The sequence below is a fragment of the Myotis davidii genome, unplaced genomic scaffold, assembly GCF_000327345.1.
Source record: "Myotis davidii unplaced genomic scaffold, ASM32734v1 scaffold60, whole genome shotgun sequence".
NCBI lineage: Eukaryota > Metazoa > Chordata > Mammalia > Chiroptera > Vespertilionidae > Myotis > Myotis davidii.
Genome location: NW_006293007.1, coordinates 3,313,397 through 3,327,921, shown reverse-complemented (window position 1 = coordinate 3,327,921; position 14,525 = coordinate 3,313,397). Strand labels below are relative to the sequence as shown.

At 45.1% G+C, this 14,525-nt stretch overlaps 1 protein-coding gene across 8 annotated transcripts in view; it reads right to left on the bottom strand.

Annotated features, from left to right (window-relative positions):
• Positions 1–16: 16 nt before the first annotated feature.
• Positions 17–14,525, bottom strand: part of PPP2R5C (protein phosphatase 2 regulatory subunit B', gamma) — a 141,111-nt gene continuing 126,602 nt past the window's right edge. For 5 of the 8 annotated variants that reach the window (XM_015565824.1, XM_006766618.2, XM_015565827.1 and 2 more), the window contains 4 exons: positions 12,916–13,017; positions 11,604–11,676; positions 6,815–6,931; positions 17–2,228 (listed from right to left, as the gene is read on the bottom strand). In XM_015565824.1, the coding sequence (XP_015421310.1) occupies positions 2,097–2,228; positions 6,815–6,931; positions 11,604–11,676; positions 12,916–13,017 (424 nt within the window). In that variant the 3' untranslated portion in view covers positions 17–2,096. Of the gene's footprint in view, positions 2,229–3,933; positions 4,006–6,814; positions 6,932–11,603; positions 11,677–12,915; positions 13,018–14,525 lie in introns of all 8 variants that reach the window. The other 3 variants (XM_015565826.1, XM_006766617.2, XM_015565825.1) reach the window with 2 other exon arrangements.

Genomic DNA, 14,525 nt, shown 5'->3' with positions numbered 1-14,525 from the left:
ATGCCAAACGCAGAACTTTATGAAGAAAAACAGTCACCAGTTTATTTTCAATGTAGTACTTTTGAAATCAGTTGGTACAGAATAAACAATGTATCTATATAATAATATATAAGTTGAACAATTAGCACAGGGCATCTGAATACTAACTAGGAAAACTTTAATAGGCCAAAATATTAAATAATACTCTTGTCAAAGAAAATTAGTTTCTCTCAAAACGCTTTTTCCCTTTTTTTGGTGAATGTTTGTCTTCAATAAAGAGCAGAAATAAAACCTAGACAAAAGATGTTCTTATACTTTGAGCTTTACACAACCACCCAAACATTGAAATGTTGCTATTTTTTAGGGCGAAGGAGTCTTCCAGAAAGCTCTCTCACAAACATACTGAACATCCAAAATCAAGGCTATCTGAGCATCTGTCAGCCAAAGACGGAAGTTCAAACAATGGTATCAAAATACATAAGATGCTGCTTTATACAATAAAAAGCACCCTTTTTCCCTCAAAAGGAGAAGGCAACTGAACTTTTTTTTTTAATCGCAAATTTCATAATGGTAAAATGGATCGATACTTGTCAAGTTTCTCAGGAAGTGTGTCTGCTCACGAAGCGGGCTTTCCACTGGTGGCTGGGCGCTCTGAATCCAGCACGCGTGCTCCACACAGGAAGTCCCCTCCCCCCAAATGAGTCTCCTCCGACACACGGGACATACATAGTCTGTGGATTTAAGTGGCAGGGAACGACAGTCTGCTTTTACAATGAGTGGATACCAAGACCTTGAATAGAAGACAAATCTTAAAAGAAGCCACGTTGCATCTTTTATGCATAAAGACATTTAACATTAAGTTATATCATCTTATGCTGGAGACAAAAACACCCTAGAATCACTTGTTTAGGAGAGCAGTACACATCTCAAATAGCTTTCAAGCAGATAAATAAGTCAAGATACTGGCCACCCTGAGAGAAATAAAACATACAAAGCACTAAGTTTAAAGAATTTTCCTCGTGCTATTCCATCGAAAACGAGAAGCTCAACACATGCAAGGAAGTCTGGGAAATATATAGCAGCATTTGATGAAAACTCAGACACGGTCCTTTCCTTAGAAGTGCATATAATGTGTGCTCGTTTCCACACGGGTTCACCTGAAGCCCTCCGCCTGTTCCTCCCTCGGCTCTCAGCACCACGTCACACATTAATGAGTGTCACGCTAGCGCCCGGCGTGCACGGTGTGGCTACGTTGGCCCAAAGGCAGCTGCCGGCCAAGAACTGGCTTAACGCAAAATGTTCTCATTCTAGCCTTCTATCAAGTGTGGAATTCTTAGAGACTCTAATTTTATTAATTCAAGAGCCTTGCTAAAGGGCAACAACGTGTAAGTACAGAAAAAGAAAATCTGCAAACCCCAAAATGAACACACTGTTTTAAAAATTCCAATTCTAGCCACGGGAGGCAGAAAGAGCTGTTTGTAAAATAAATTTCTCCTATGAGCTTACTCCTGGAGTCCTGGTGCCGGACCACCAACGGGCAAATATGGCTTTAGAAATACACGAAAGAAGTCAGACATGATGTACATGTCGCTGCTCAAAGTGAAGGACACCTCAGGAAGAAACAGCGGCTGAGGATTGTCACTTTTCCTGTGTTAGAACAATGACAGCAAAAAATCATTTTAATGAAACTGAAAGAAAACACATCAAAAACAGAAAGACATTGCTGGTGTAAACAATCACATGGAACAACTTCAAAGGTTGTTAAGTCTTAAAAATATGAAATATTTAAGTGTTTCTTTGATTCGAAAAACATTGATACTCTTAGAACTATTTATTTTAAACAATCACCAATTCCATTTGGGTAGAAGGTGAAGGTGATGAGCAGGGTGCTGATTTGGTTCGCTGTCATATTTGGGACCGTGGCGGGGACACCGTGGCCGGCTCTGCCTGGGTCTGAGTCACCATTGTTTGAACTCCTAATCTCGAGCTGGGGACGGAGTGCATTACTGCCTACAGGATGGGGGCGAAGAAAGCTCTGACTCTGAGTGTAACTGATTTGTATGGCACAAAAGTATGTGTTTTCTACAGAATCCAGGACCGAGCCGGCAGGCGGGCAGCTAGCGGCCGTCCTGGGACAGCAGCTCGTCGGCTCTGCAGTGAGCCTCCAAGGCGCTCTTGGTGTGGAGGTCCTGAGGCAGCTCGGACTTGCGGCGCACCAGAGCCCGGTCCTTCTTCAGGTCCTTCTGTGCCTGGAATGACAAACGCAGGGCGTTGACTATAAACCACACTGTCCCCACAGCGAGCGCACACCCGCTTCAGCAGCCAAGGACAGCTGTGCGGCGGTGGCAGCACACACCCAGGGCCCCTCTGCACTCTAAGGGACAGGCAAAGAGGCAAGTATTTCCTCCTGTGGCAACTACCCCAGAATGCCACGTCTATTAAAAACAATCTCATGACCAGTGTGAAGGACGGTGTGCACACAATTCTGTTCTGTCCTTGAAAATGCATAGGTTTGCACAGATTACTCAATACCTCTATTTTGCAAATCCACCAGTTTTAGTCAAAAGCCCAGGGCCACTGCGTTGACAGCAGTATTTTGGAAATATGACAACAAACCACCTCACTCATCCAAACACCGTGTATGTATATACAGAGGACTGTCGGTCAGAAACTTGAACCTGAACCAAGCCTTCTTCCTATCAAGTGTCTCCATCAAAGAGAAGATGGTATTTACAGAGGATAAGTCACTTGGTGGTGAACAGGCGTCTACCAGAGGAAGTATGTTTTATGTCAGTAATTTGACAACAAAAAGAATCTAACGGTAAACTTCTCATCGTTTCTAGATACCTTACAGTATAGCCTGTAAAGTATACTTAACTTAAATGAAAAATTCAAGGACCTGCAGAAGTCATACATGAAATGTTCACATTTTTTGCAGAGCTAATATGTCTCAGAGCTCTTTGCAAATTTATCTACGGAAACAGCAATACTGTTAGAGTTTAGAAAGAATTTTGTGTGACATCACTTTAGATTATTTCTAAAATGTTATCTGAATATTAATATTCATTCATGGTAAAGGAAGGAGTTTTGGTTTCCCCTGGAAACTGGTGTCAGATGGCTCAGGAAAGCCACACACGTCAGAGACAGAGGGCACCAGCCTGTCGCGGTCACAGTACTTGTAACAGTGCTTCTGTTTGTGAAGTGGATTTGCCTTCGACCTGTGGGAAACTACCGAGTTTGATGTCCATTTCGGGGTGAGCTGTAAAAGAACGCAAAGCAAAGCCACACAAAACCAAGACTTTATACACGTGAAGTGTTCCTGACTGCTGAGACAGGCATTCCAGAGAGAATAAGGCAACAGCACAAACCGTGGCGCTGGAACCGCAGGTGCAAACTGGGAACACAGACCCTGGGCTTCTGAAAGGAAAGGGCAGAGGTGTGCTGGCGCAGCGGGCCGCTCCCCGCAGGCTTGGTGAATTGCTGTGTAAAGCAGAGAATAACTTCACAACCCCCCGGGGAAAAGGTCAGAGGAACAGGAGCAGGAGAGCATGAGGCACCATGCAGATGGTCACCTAGGTGAGTAACGCTTGGTGAGGGGACATGCTGGCGGACATGCTGATTGTGGATGGAACATACAAGACACACAGAACAGACAGACAGTTGGAGAGGCATGACCGTGACATCCTGCTATGGATGCAGCTGGAGGAAACGGCCTGTTCCTCAGCATATGGCAGAGCTAAGGGACTGCATTTACATAGTGAGTGGTCACAGAGCACCAGGGGCTGGGCGCACATAACTGCATGGTTTTACTCAAATTAGGGCAGAACTAATAAAAATGTCTTAAGGAGCACATTTCTTGGAATGACAGGGAAAATACTTCATGTACACATTAGCTTGTTACTCCTTTTCCTCAACAGAAAGGCCTTAATACTCTATAGATTGAGTAAAGAGTACCTGCACTTCCCACCTTCCGTCTTTCTACACCTTCCTGAATTGCATGGCTGGCACTGCTTTTCTCCCGACCGACTGTTAAAATGAGAATTGTAAACATTTTAAATGTCTCTGGTAGAAATGTCATTCACATGAAATTTACTAGTTTTCTTAGGATGCTCTATATAGAATTATACAAGTTTCTCAAAAGAAATGCGAATATAGTCTGACAGGTAAGCATACAGTTGACTTCCTCCACAATATTCCAACCTGCCACCTTCCACTGCCTTAGAACCTCCTCCCCTCCCCTCCTGCATGCTGTCATTTGCCTCATGTGTCATACCGAGCCAGCACTTGAGTCATTTTTAGCTAAAGCTTCTTATGTCAATTTGGTATCCAAATCACCCACATACCTTTTTTCCTTGAATCTCGGCATCTCCTCTTTGCTTTAACAACAGTGTTTTTGAGAATTTCAGGAATATGAATGTAAACATTTTCAAATTAAGAATAGTCTATCATGTCAAATATTATACCTAAGAGACTGCACTAAAAACATCTTCATCTAGATAGAGATTGGGAGGGGGTTTCAATTGATCCATACAAATCTGTAAGTCTTAAAATTGGGGAGTGGTAATCTTCCAACCTTATTCTTTTATGGGCATTAATTTGGCTATTCTAGGTCCTCTGTATTACCATATAAATTTTAGAATCAGCTCATCAATTTCTAAAAAAAAAAAGTCTGCTGGGATTCTGACTGAGATTGTGTTAATTTGGGGAGAACTGGCATCTTAATGGTATTAAGTCTTTCAACCTGATCCACAGAAACCTAAAGGTAAGGGTGGGGGAATAATTTTTGTAAGAATGTCAATCACACAAAACACCGAGTCATGTAATCTAATTTCAAGGGTCATGAAAACAAACATGTTACAGAGGAGGCCCTAAATCATAAGAAGCCCATAACTTAACACAATTATGTATTATGTTCATTACATTTTGGGCTTTGTTTGCTCTTTTCCTAGCTTTAATTATGAAGTCAGAGAATGTACTGAAAAGAACAATTCTCCAACCCTAAATATTTAATGTGAAAGAACTGGCTTGTAAACCAGTTTCCTTCCCAACTTTATATGGACTTACAAAGGAACATGTGTTACAAGTTCACAGGCAGGCTCCCTGGGGGAGGGCACTGGCTTGATTTCCTCTGGATGTGTGCAGGTGACAGGCTGGCTGTCCTGTCCTTAGCACATGTTAAGCCGTAGAACCAAAATAGTAATAAAAAAGAGGACCTCAAATTCCAAGTTAAAAAATCAAGTAGGAAAATTAATACTCCCACAAACAGAGAAAAATATAAGAATTTTATGCTTTTTATTAAATCTATTTCATTGGTAAAAATATTAATTGTGAGGAAATTATGGTATGCAATTAGATTAAGTAAAAAAATGTTACTAGGGGTTTAGTGAATTTTACCACTGTACTTTTAGTATTTCCAAGATTTGATGAGCTGAAAGAAGCACGAATTCACCTGCTTTTTATTTTAATCTACAGCCAGGAGCTGGCTGGCAGAGGCGGCATGACCGTGGTCAGCACAGGCACCTCCTGCAGCACCAAGAAAAGGGGTCCCGGCCAGGGCTGCCCAATGGAAAGGTGATGCCACCTACATAAGTAATTCTAAGTTTTCCAGTAGCCACATCAAGAAAGTAAAAAGCAATAGTAATAGTGAAAGTAATTTTAATGTTTTATTTAACCCAGTATATTAAAAATATTATAATTTCAACAAATAATCAATAATAAAAAAATGACGAATGGAATGTTTTTACATTCTTTCCCTCACAATAAGCCTGGGAATTCCTGAGCTTGAGTGACGGCACACGCAGTGCTGATGGCCACATTTCAGTGTGCGCCACGTGGCTGTGGGGAGGACAGTACAGTCAGATGGTCTGGACCGTATGCTCTGGGAAACATCGGATCCTATCTGACCAGGTGGGGAATACAATTTACTTGAATTAAAATCAAACAGATTAACACCCCCCTCTCTGTTTAACTGCGTTCGGAATGGCACTCGCACTTATGAGCCATTTGCACACAGTACACGGTGTCACTCCAGCCACTCAATTTTCACGTGTCAGAATCCCAGTGCTGGTGTCTTTGGAAACTCTTTTGCTAGTTGGAGGGGATTAAAGTTCAAAGTCAGAGCCAGCCCAGATCCCCAGCCCGGCCAGGACATCAGCTTCCATGGACAGACAGGCACAGCACCGCAAGGCTCTGTGCACGCAGGCGGGAGCTAGTGCGTTACCTCGGTAGCCCACGCTGTATATATTCCCTCTTCAGTAACAAGAGTATATGTGGACCAGTAGGGTCTAAATAGGTATTCCCACCACAGTGGAAACAAAACCACTCGAGTGAGGTAGTACGTGCGGTGGTTCTGACAGAGCCCGCCGCCCTGGGAACCCCAACAGAGCCCGGCCCTGCACAGGCCTCACAGACCCTGAGGTCCTTCGAGGGGAGGGAGACAAGGCTCCGCCCTGGTGTCTGGGCTGCTGAGCTTGGCCGTAACTACGACCAATGGGGACCAAGAGAAGTTGGAGGGAGGCAGAGGGAAAAGCGGCAAGACATTACTGCAAAGCTTTTGACTTTTTGCTCAAGTGAACATTGAAAGACATTTAAGGGTGGGGATTACTGTTAAGATAAATGATAGACACATTGCAGGCACATACTTCACTCTTAAAAACTGTTTCTAGTAAACTGGTCACTGAGATGTACAGATGAATGTTTCCTGTAAGTTTACCAAAGTTTAATTTTTAACTCTGGCTCGCAAAGACTGCTGGACAGCACCTCACCTACACAATCATGTGCATTTCAAAGCAAATCTACAGCGAGCGCCTCTCCGCTGAGCTCTGCGCACTTTTACCTGGCGAGCCTCTTCGTTCACTGTCTTTCTCAGCATCTGCACATCTTCAATTAAGGGCCCATCTGTCTCCATTGCAACCGGGATGCTCATGGTGCTCGCTTGACTATGTACTGTATACTGCAATGCAAAGTGTGGAATCACTCTCTGTTAGCGCCTGGGGTCCGACGCCAGGGTCTTCTCCTGGCTGGGCACAACTTCCCACCAACGCTCCCCAGGGCCCTCTGCGGCCTCCACCTGCCGCTGGCCACCTGGAATGCCTACAGTTCTGGTGACACGCAGGTGAAGGGCAGAGCTGGTGTCAGTGGTCACTCCACCATCCCGGCCCCTGGGACTGGGGGCCGGTGGTGACACCTGCCTCACAGCCTTTGCTGTCCTGATCCCACATAAGCAGTGAGGGCACAACCTGGATTGGTCACCAGGGCCTGTTTCACACTGAAACCGCCACCTCTAACCTCCCAACCTTTGCACACCACCTGCTGATCGGTGATGTGCACCCTTTCCTCTCCCATCTTCCTTTCTGGATCTTTTACTCCATTATCCTAACTTGCTTCAGCCCCACCATGGACCACATCCTCTGTCCACACCCAGAATGCACAGCTGCTGCCTGAGCTGGCACTGCAGGGAAGCACTAGTGCACCCCCAAGTCCAGGACCTCCTGTCCAGCGGCTCCCCTGTCACCTCCCCACTGGCCCTGGGCTTGGTCTGAATTGCAGACGGGTCTTTCAGACTGTTTATCTGAGTGTAACACGGGGCTAAGATCAGAGGGTTGTTACTGAGCCAAGAGACTTGAAACAGCCAGATTACCATGAGCATCTAGTGTCCACTTTCTCTGTGAGGGTGAGGACAAGGGGAAGAAACCCAGGAGTCTGCTGAGTGGTGCTATTCCAGGGGCTCCCATGTCTTGTGACAGACCCATAAAGTGGGTGCCATGGCCCACCTGACGAGGACTGAGGCTCTGAGTGGGCAGTGAGGGGCAGCTGTTGCCCTTCCATCACACATCCTCCAACGCTTTGCCCGGGGAGGGAGGGGAGGTCCCCTGCCCTCTGGCCTTTAACCTCCTCCCTCCCACCTCAGTGAACTTCCAGGAATGAGGTTTGGCGCCCCCTCCCCATTTTTTCTCTCCTCCCCCCCACCCCCCAGTTCACCGCCTGCTTTGAGCCCTCAGCTCTGTGATGGGAACTTAGTCACCAGGCTGTCAGTGGTGCCATCTCTTGGTTGCTAAGCCGCTTTTTGTTTCTGTCCTCCTGGACCTGACCACCACCATCCCTGAAGCTTCCCCTCCTCTGTCTCTGGATGACAGTGCTTGCCTGCCTCACGCGTCCTGTGGGATCTCAACCCCACCTTGTTCACCGTGCCTTCCTTGTCCCCCTAGCCTAGACCCTGTCCTTGTAATGGCTGCTCACTCACTCACTCGGACCACATCCTCGCTGTTTCTTCAACACCAGTGGGTTCCCGGGTCCCCTCGGTGCCCAGCGGAGCCCCTCCTAAGCGCCCAACCCTCCAGGCCCCTCCACTGCCACCAGACGAGCTTCTGAACTGCCAGTCTGACTGGGCCACCTTGCTCTTCGTGACACTAACACCTGCACACACTTTTGGGAACAAAGCCCACACTTCTGCTCCGTCTCCAGCTTTGGCCCTGGGATGGAGCAGTCAGCGCTCCTCCATCGCCCAGAGGCCACCTGTGAACAGATCGGCTTCCCTGCTGTCCTCTCTCTGACTTGAGTGTTTTCCCCGGATTCAGAATGGGTAAGCCCAGGTCTACGGCCTCCCACACCTGCATCTTTTCTTCATGTGCCTCCGCTGAAGGCAGGATCCAGCCTCCCGCCATCATCACTCGGCATGTTACCATCTGACCACCTGAACTGAACTCTGGCCCTGCCTGGCCCCCTCACGGCCGTTAGCTCCTTGAAGCCAGGGGCTGTGCCCTGTTCTCATCATTGTACTGGGGAAATTCCATGATCAGGGACACAGCACAGTGCCTCGTCCTCTCGGGGCTCGCAGCCGCTGGGCCAGACAGAAGTGACAATAACTGCAACACCCGGGTGGCGCAGGGCCTGAGTTGAGCGAAAACGGAGTGTGCTCCACAGAACCTGGCAAGGTCCTCGCTGGGCCCAAGGCAGAGAAAAGTGTCAACCAGGTGCTATGAAATGTTCACAGCCAAACCAATGTCCCGTGGCAGGACAGGGTCCTTATTAGGGACAGACACCCCCATCAAGGCACAAAGGGTGAAGGGTCGCACCCCAGTTACACTAAGAATTCAGATGTTGTCGTCACTTCCCATGAGGCCCATCAAAGTCAGGGAGAAATAAGTAGTCAAATGAGGAAAGACACATTTATGTTAGAAAGCCTCACCATCTCATGATTTAAAAAGCGGAATCATGTATGACAATAAATCCCCCACGAAGTTGCTGCCACTGCCAGGGCAACAGGCTGAGAACCCTTCCCCAGGTCCCACGGCGCACACTTTGGTGAGAACTCCAAATACACGGTTTGTAAAAAACAGGGACCGTCCGGAAGACTTCTTGATACACGTCAGTAAACCGACAGTGAGTTACTGGGAATCCACCTTAAAAAAGGGAGCTACTAAATCAATTCTCAAAAAGGCAGATTTGAGATCAAGAACCAAGCTTCAAAACCCCAACTATTTTTGTTACAGAGATAAGAAATAAATTATTTACTCTTTGCTGTGAATGGCAAGCAGTGATTAGAATTCAGAAGAATATTCTCTCTAGAATTAAAACAAATTCGAAGCCCTGATTTCTAGCCCTGAGATTGGTCATGAAGTATTTTCCGTTTGCACACAGACAGGTCTGTTGGGGTCGAGTCACAGATGGTGCAGACACAGAGATGAGGAGTCAGGACAGTGCTCGGACCAGAGTGCGGGCCCCCAGTGAGTGCACGGTCCTGGTCACCGACATTTGTAAAGAGAGCAGGGAACAGAAATGTGATGTCAAAAAGCCCAGAGAGTTCAGAACAATCCATATTTCAGAAGGAAAACCTGTTACAGCTCTAAGGTGAAACAGCTTGGTAACACAATCACCTGCATTCCCCCTTCGTAATGCTCAAGTTTATGCAACTTCCCATGAGGTTATTTCTATATTCCAGCTAAAACCAATTGGATCAGACACTCTGATCTGTACATATGTTATATGTTTCCAGGGTGCTGGTTTCCAATATGTGACAGTTAGGTTAGGGTCAGGGTTAGGTTCTGACAGTCCAGCCGGGACTGACTGTCCTTTGCACTTACACCTGCCCAGATTTATGGTTTTCCTGTGCTTTAAAACAAATGTCAGTATTTTAACCTTACTTTCAACATAAATTCCATTCTTTTTTTAAATGTATTTTTATTGATTTGGGAGAGGAAGGGAGAGGGAGCGAGAGAAAGAAACATCAGTGAGAAGATTAATTCATCGGCTGCCTCCTGCATGCCCCCTACTGGGGACCAAGTCTGCAATCAGGACATGTGCCCTTGGCCAGAATTGAACCTGAGGCCCTTGAGTCTGCAGGCCAACGCTCTATCCAGAGCCAAACTGGCTAGGGCATAAATTCCATTCTTTAAAGTAGATACCCATAGCTATCTACCTAAGTTAAGTACTACACAGTTCCACAGTAATCTTAAAATAGCACTCGCTGCAGAAGCATGGGGTATGTGCTGGTAGCATAAGGCTGGCTACTGGTATTAGGCAGAATCAGGATTCACTTAAGAATGTCAGTTTTCCTATGGCTCAGGTTTCTTGACTGTAGTTTTAGCCAAGGGAATACAAATCAATATGTGATTCTATAGGTAAACAGAATGTAACTTTGGATTCATGTATTGCTTTTTATTAAATGTGAGAGATTTAAAAACTACACACCAACTTGGATAATAATTACTTATGTGCCCCTCTCATCAGAGGGAAGAGATGACTTATCATTTAGTTCACCTTACTGAACCTACTAGGATTTTGGAGATAAGCTGAGCAGCTCTCCTCATAAAGGAAAATCTTTTATTTTATATTCTGGGCAGTTGGAGAAAGCCTGAGAATTTTCAACGTGGCAAAGACCCACACAAACGCTTTTCAGGAAGCGCAGGCCCCGTGATGACCGCCAAGTCCTGTGATGGCTGACAGGGGAATGTCTGCAGAGACAGTGCTCCAGTCACCCAGACCCGCAGACGGAAAACCAGAGACCACAACTCCAGCCCCAGAGCCTGGCACCTTGGGAGTCAGCCCAAGAGTTAGTGCTACGTAGGATACGGCTGGCCACTCTGGAAGGCAGGGCACCTGTGCCCACCAACAGAGCGCAAGGGCCCTCCTGGCTCAGAGCAGGTGCTCACATGGTAGAAGTCAGGCAATTTTTTAAGGACAAAAGGCTTAATTTTAGGAAAGAGGACATAAACTTTATACTTAATCTATTCCGAATCTAATTTCTTTTAGAATTTGATATTAAAGAGAAGGAAATATAGTTTGAGTTACAGCATCTATGGAATTTGCAAGAGAAAGCAAATTACAATCTTGGTCCAAAATAAAGGCTGTATCCTGGTTTTCTTTTTACCACAGTATATTCATCAATTTCATATCTTATTTTAAAAGCAGAAGAAAACGTGTCAATCCTGTGGTAAAAACTTTTTGGGGCAAATGAAGTACTTATACAAAAGTTGGAAAGTATTTTTCTTTTATGGATATTTTCATAAACAATGTTAGTGAATGCGATTCCCCTCCTTCCCATGACGAAGCCACAGGCCTAACTTATAAAAACATTCAGTCACACCCTAGACGGTTTCAAGAAGCGTTACTTTCTTTTGTAGTACCTGGGGGTTTGCTTTGGCTAGATTTTCTATTTTAACCCATGCTTCTTCTCGTTCTTTCATTTTTAGCTTCTCTCTGGAAAACAGTAAAATGTAATTAGAGAAATGAATTACATTCAAGAAACAGTTAAAGGGGAAAACGCTGAATGGGCAGTGACATAGTCCTGTCTCATTCACAGTGGGGATTACAATACATGGGACATGAAAAAATGCAAAAACAACAAGACTTAGAGGAAAAAGATAAAAGTAAATGCTAAAACTTCAACATGTCCACTGACAATGAGTCAGCATGACCTTCAGTCAATCACTGAATTCAACTTTTCTGAAAATCCACAAAATGTGCAACAAGATCTTTAGGTTCCCTTTTAGAAACTGTGATAGTCTATGGGAGAAGGTGTGCCATCAGAAAAGCCCGATGTTTATATGTTTCACATCTGAACACTGCGTTCAGCTGAGCTAAGAAGGGACCAGGCAGCCTGAAGGGTAAAGAAAGCCCCCTGTGCCCTGCCTGCTGTTTACTATCGTCTCACACTCCACGTCTCACGTGTTTATAGTTGGCTGTCTTTCTCTTTCCACACTGCCCCGAACATACATCCCACAAAGACAAGGGTCTTGTTTGCTTTACTCACTGCTGCGTTGCCAGAACCTAAGACAGGGCCTGGCGTACAGGTAAACACTTCCATGCTGTATACAAACAAACGTGACCACTGGCTATACAGACTGCATGTGAATTACATTCCGTCAAGTTTATCTGCCTGAGCCAGTTTTAAGTGACAAGCCAAGAATAAACTCTGCTAACAGTTCATACTGGACTCTGAAGTGGGGGTGTAACTAGTTAACCACTGAGACAGTGCCTTGTCACTAGACTGTCCCTGGGCAGTGTGAGCGCAGGGCCCTGGTTCTGCGGGCACAGGTGAGACTCCAGAGAATGCCTACAGCACGGATGTTACCACATTAGAACAAAGTCCTGTGGAGATGAAGATTCTTGCTCTCATACAAACCTTACAAAATGTAATTCAAATGCCTGCCTTATAAACATGAAAAATTACTACACATTATAGCCAGTAAGGGTCCCTGAGAAAAGCAAAAATTCTGAAAGTTAAATGATTAAGCTAGTAGAATGGAGAAATAGCTAACTTTAAATGTGTTCTCTGAAAATAAGTTATCATAACAAAGTTTTTATTTGCTTTCCAAGTATGAAAGGATTTTGCTTTGAAGTGAAAGATAACATGTTAGGACAAACTAATGGGAGAGGTTTATTGAGGGTTAAGGAGAAAAATCCTTGAAAGAGTAACTTTTGAAAAGAGCCACTTACTTCAGCTTCTCTGCTTTAAACTGCTGGGTGCAGTCATCGAATAGTTTTTGGTTCATTTCCATGAAGAGTTTCAGTGCGTTGTATATCAAGCCATGTATTGTCCTGAGAGAGGAAGGGAGAGAAAGAGTGGGATAGAAACATCAATGATGAGAATCATTGATCAGCTGCCTCATGCATGCGCTCTACTAGGGATCGAGCCCACAACCAGACATGTGCCCTGAACTGTGACCTCCTGGTTCATGGGTTGACCCTCAACCACTGAGCCACACTAGCCAGACCATTTGTTCCTTTTCTTTCCTTTTCTTACAGTGCACCATGCAGCCTGTAACATCCTTCGGGAACCAAAAGCCACCTTACTCACAAGCTGAATAAAAATGTTGAAACTTGAACAAGTGTAACTAAGACAAGCTTAATTATATAGGAGACAATAATGTGAACATTTTATTTCCTATAAATGTTAGTTTCCTTTCTATCTCATTCACTGAGGACAGAAAAATTAATTTTAATAATGCCTGTAGAGCTTTGGTAGGTAGAACATAAAACTGCCACAGAGCTGCTTAGTCAAACTTAGCTGCAGGCTCTGACACACAGAAGGGGAGCCCAGCTGCTTTGTGTCCCAGCGGAGCCCCGTGACTCAAGTCCCAGCTGCCACCTGTGGAGCCACAGAAGCCACCCTCCAGTGATGGCAGAGAAACTGTGCAGCAGAGCCTTGCAAACCAAGGAATTGCGAGCAACAATAAAATAGGAATTAAACCAAACCCAAGCCAAAAACTAAACTTTCAAATCACAACTACTTTTTAATTCACTTTATAATAAACCCAAATCATAATTAGACAACACTAAGAAAAACCTTTCTTCCTTGGCCCTGGGCAGGAATCATGCTCAATCATGTACAGGAACTTTGTTATCACCCGCTAAACTCAATGGTTTAGTGTTGACATATGAACCAGGAGGTCATGGTTCACTTCCTGGTCAGGGCACGTGACCAGGTTGCGGATTGATCCGCAGTAGCAGACATGCAGGTGGTGGCTGATCAATGACTCTCATCATTTATGTTTCTACCTCTCTCTCCATCTCTCTGAAATCAATAAAAACATATAAAAATAATAATAAAAAAAGAAAAAAACAGATGCTACAAAGAGGTCATTAAAAGTCAACATATTAACAATGACTAGACAACTCAAGGACAATTCCAGCCCCAAGACTACAGTGAGCGGTCATGGGTGTGGTCAGGCACTATGGCTTGTTAACTTCACTTTAATTAACCATCACATCAAGGTGAAGGTCACCTGCAAAGCAGGGTGTTTTGTGTATGGGCACACCTAGGTGCTATGGTGGGTTTGGTTCCAGACCACTACCATAGAGCAAGTAGTCATCTTTTTGCTGGAGGAGGGTCCTGCCTTCACTGTTGTTGTTAGTCCTCACTGAGGATATTTTTTTCCATTGATTTTTAGAAAAAGTGGAAGGGAAGGAGGGCGAGAGGGAGAGGGAGAGAGACAGAAAGACATCGATGATTGGTTGCTTCCTGCATGTGCCCCACCAGGGCCAGGGATGAATCCTCAACCCAGTATATGTGCCCTGGGCGGGAATCAAACCTGCCACCCTTTAGT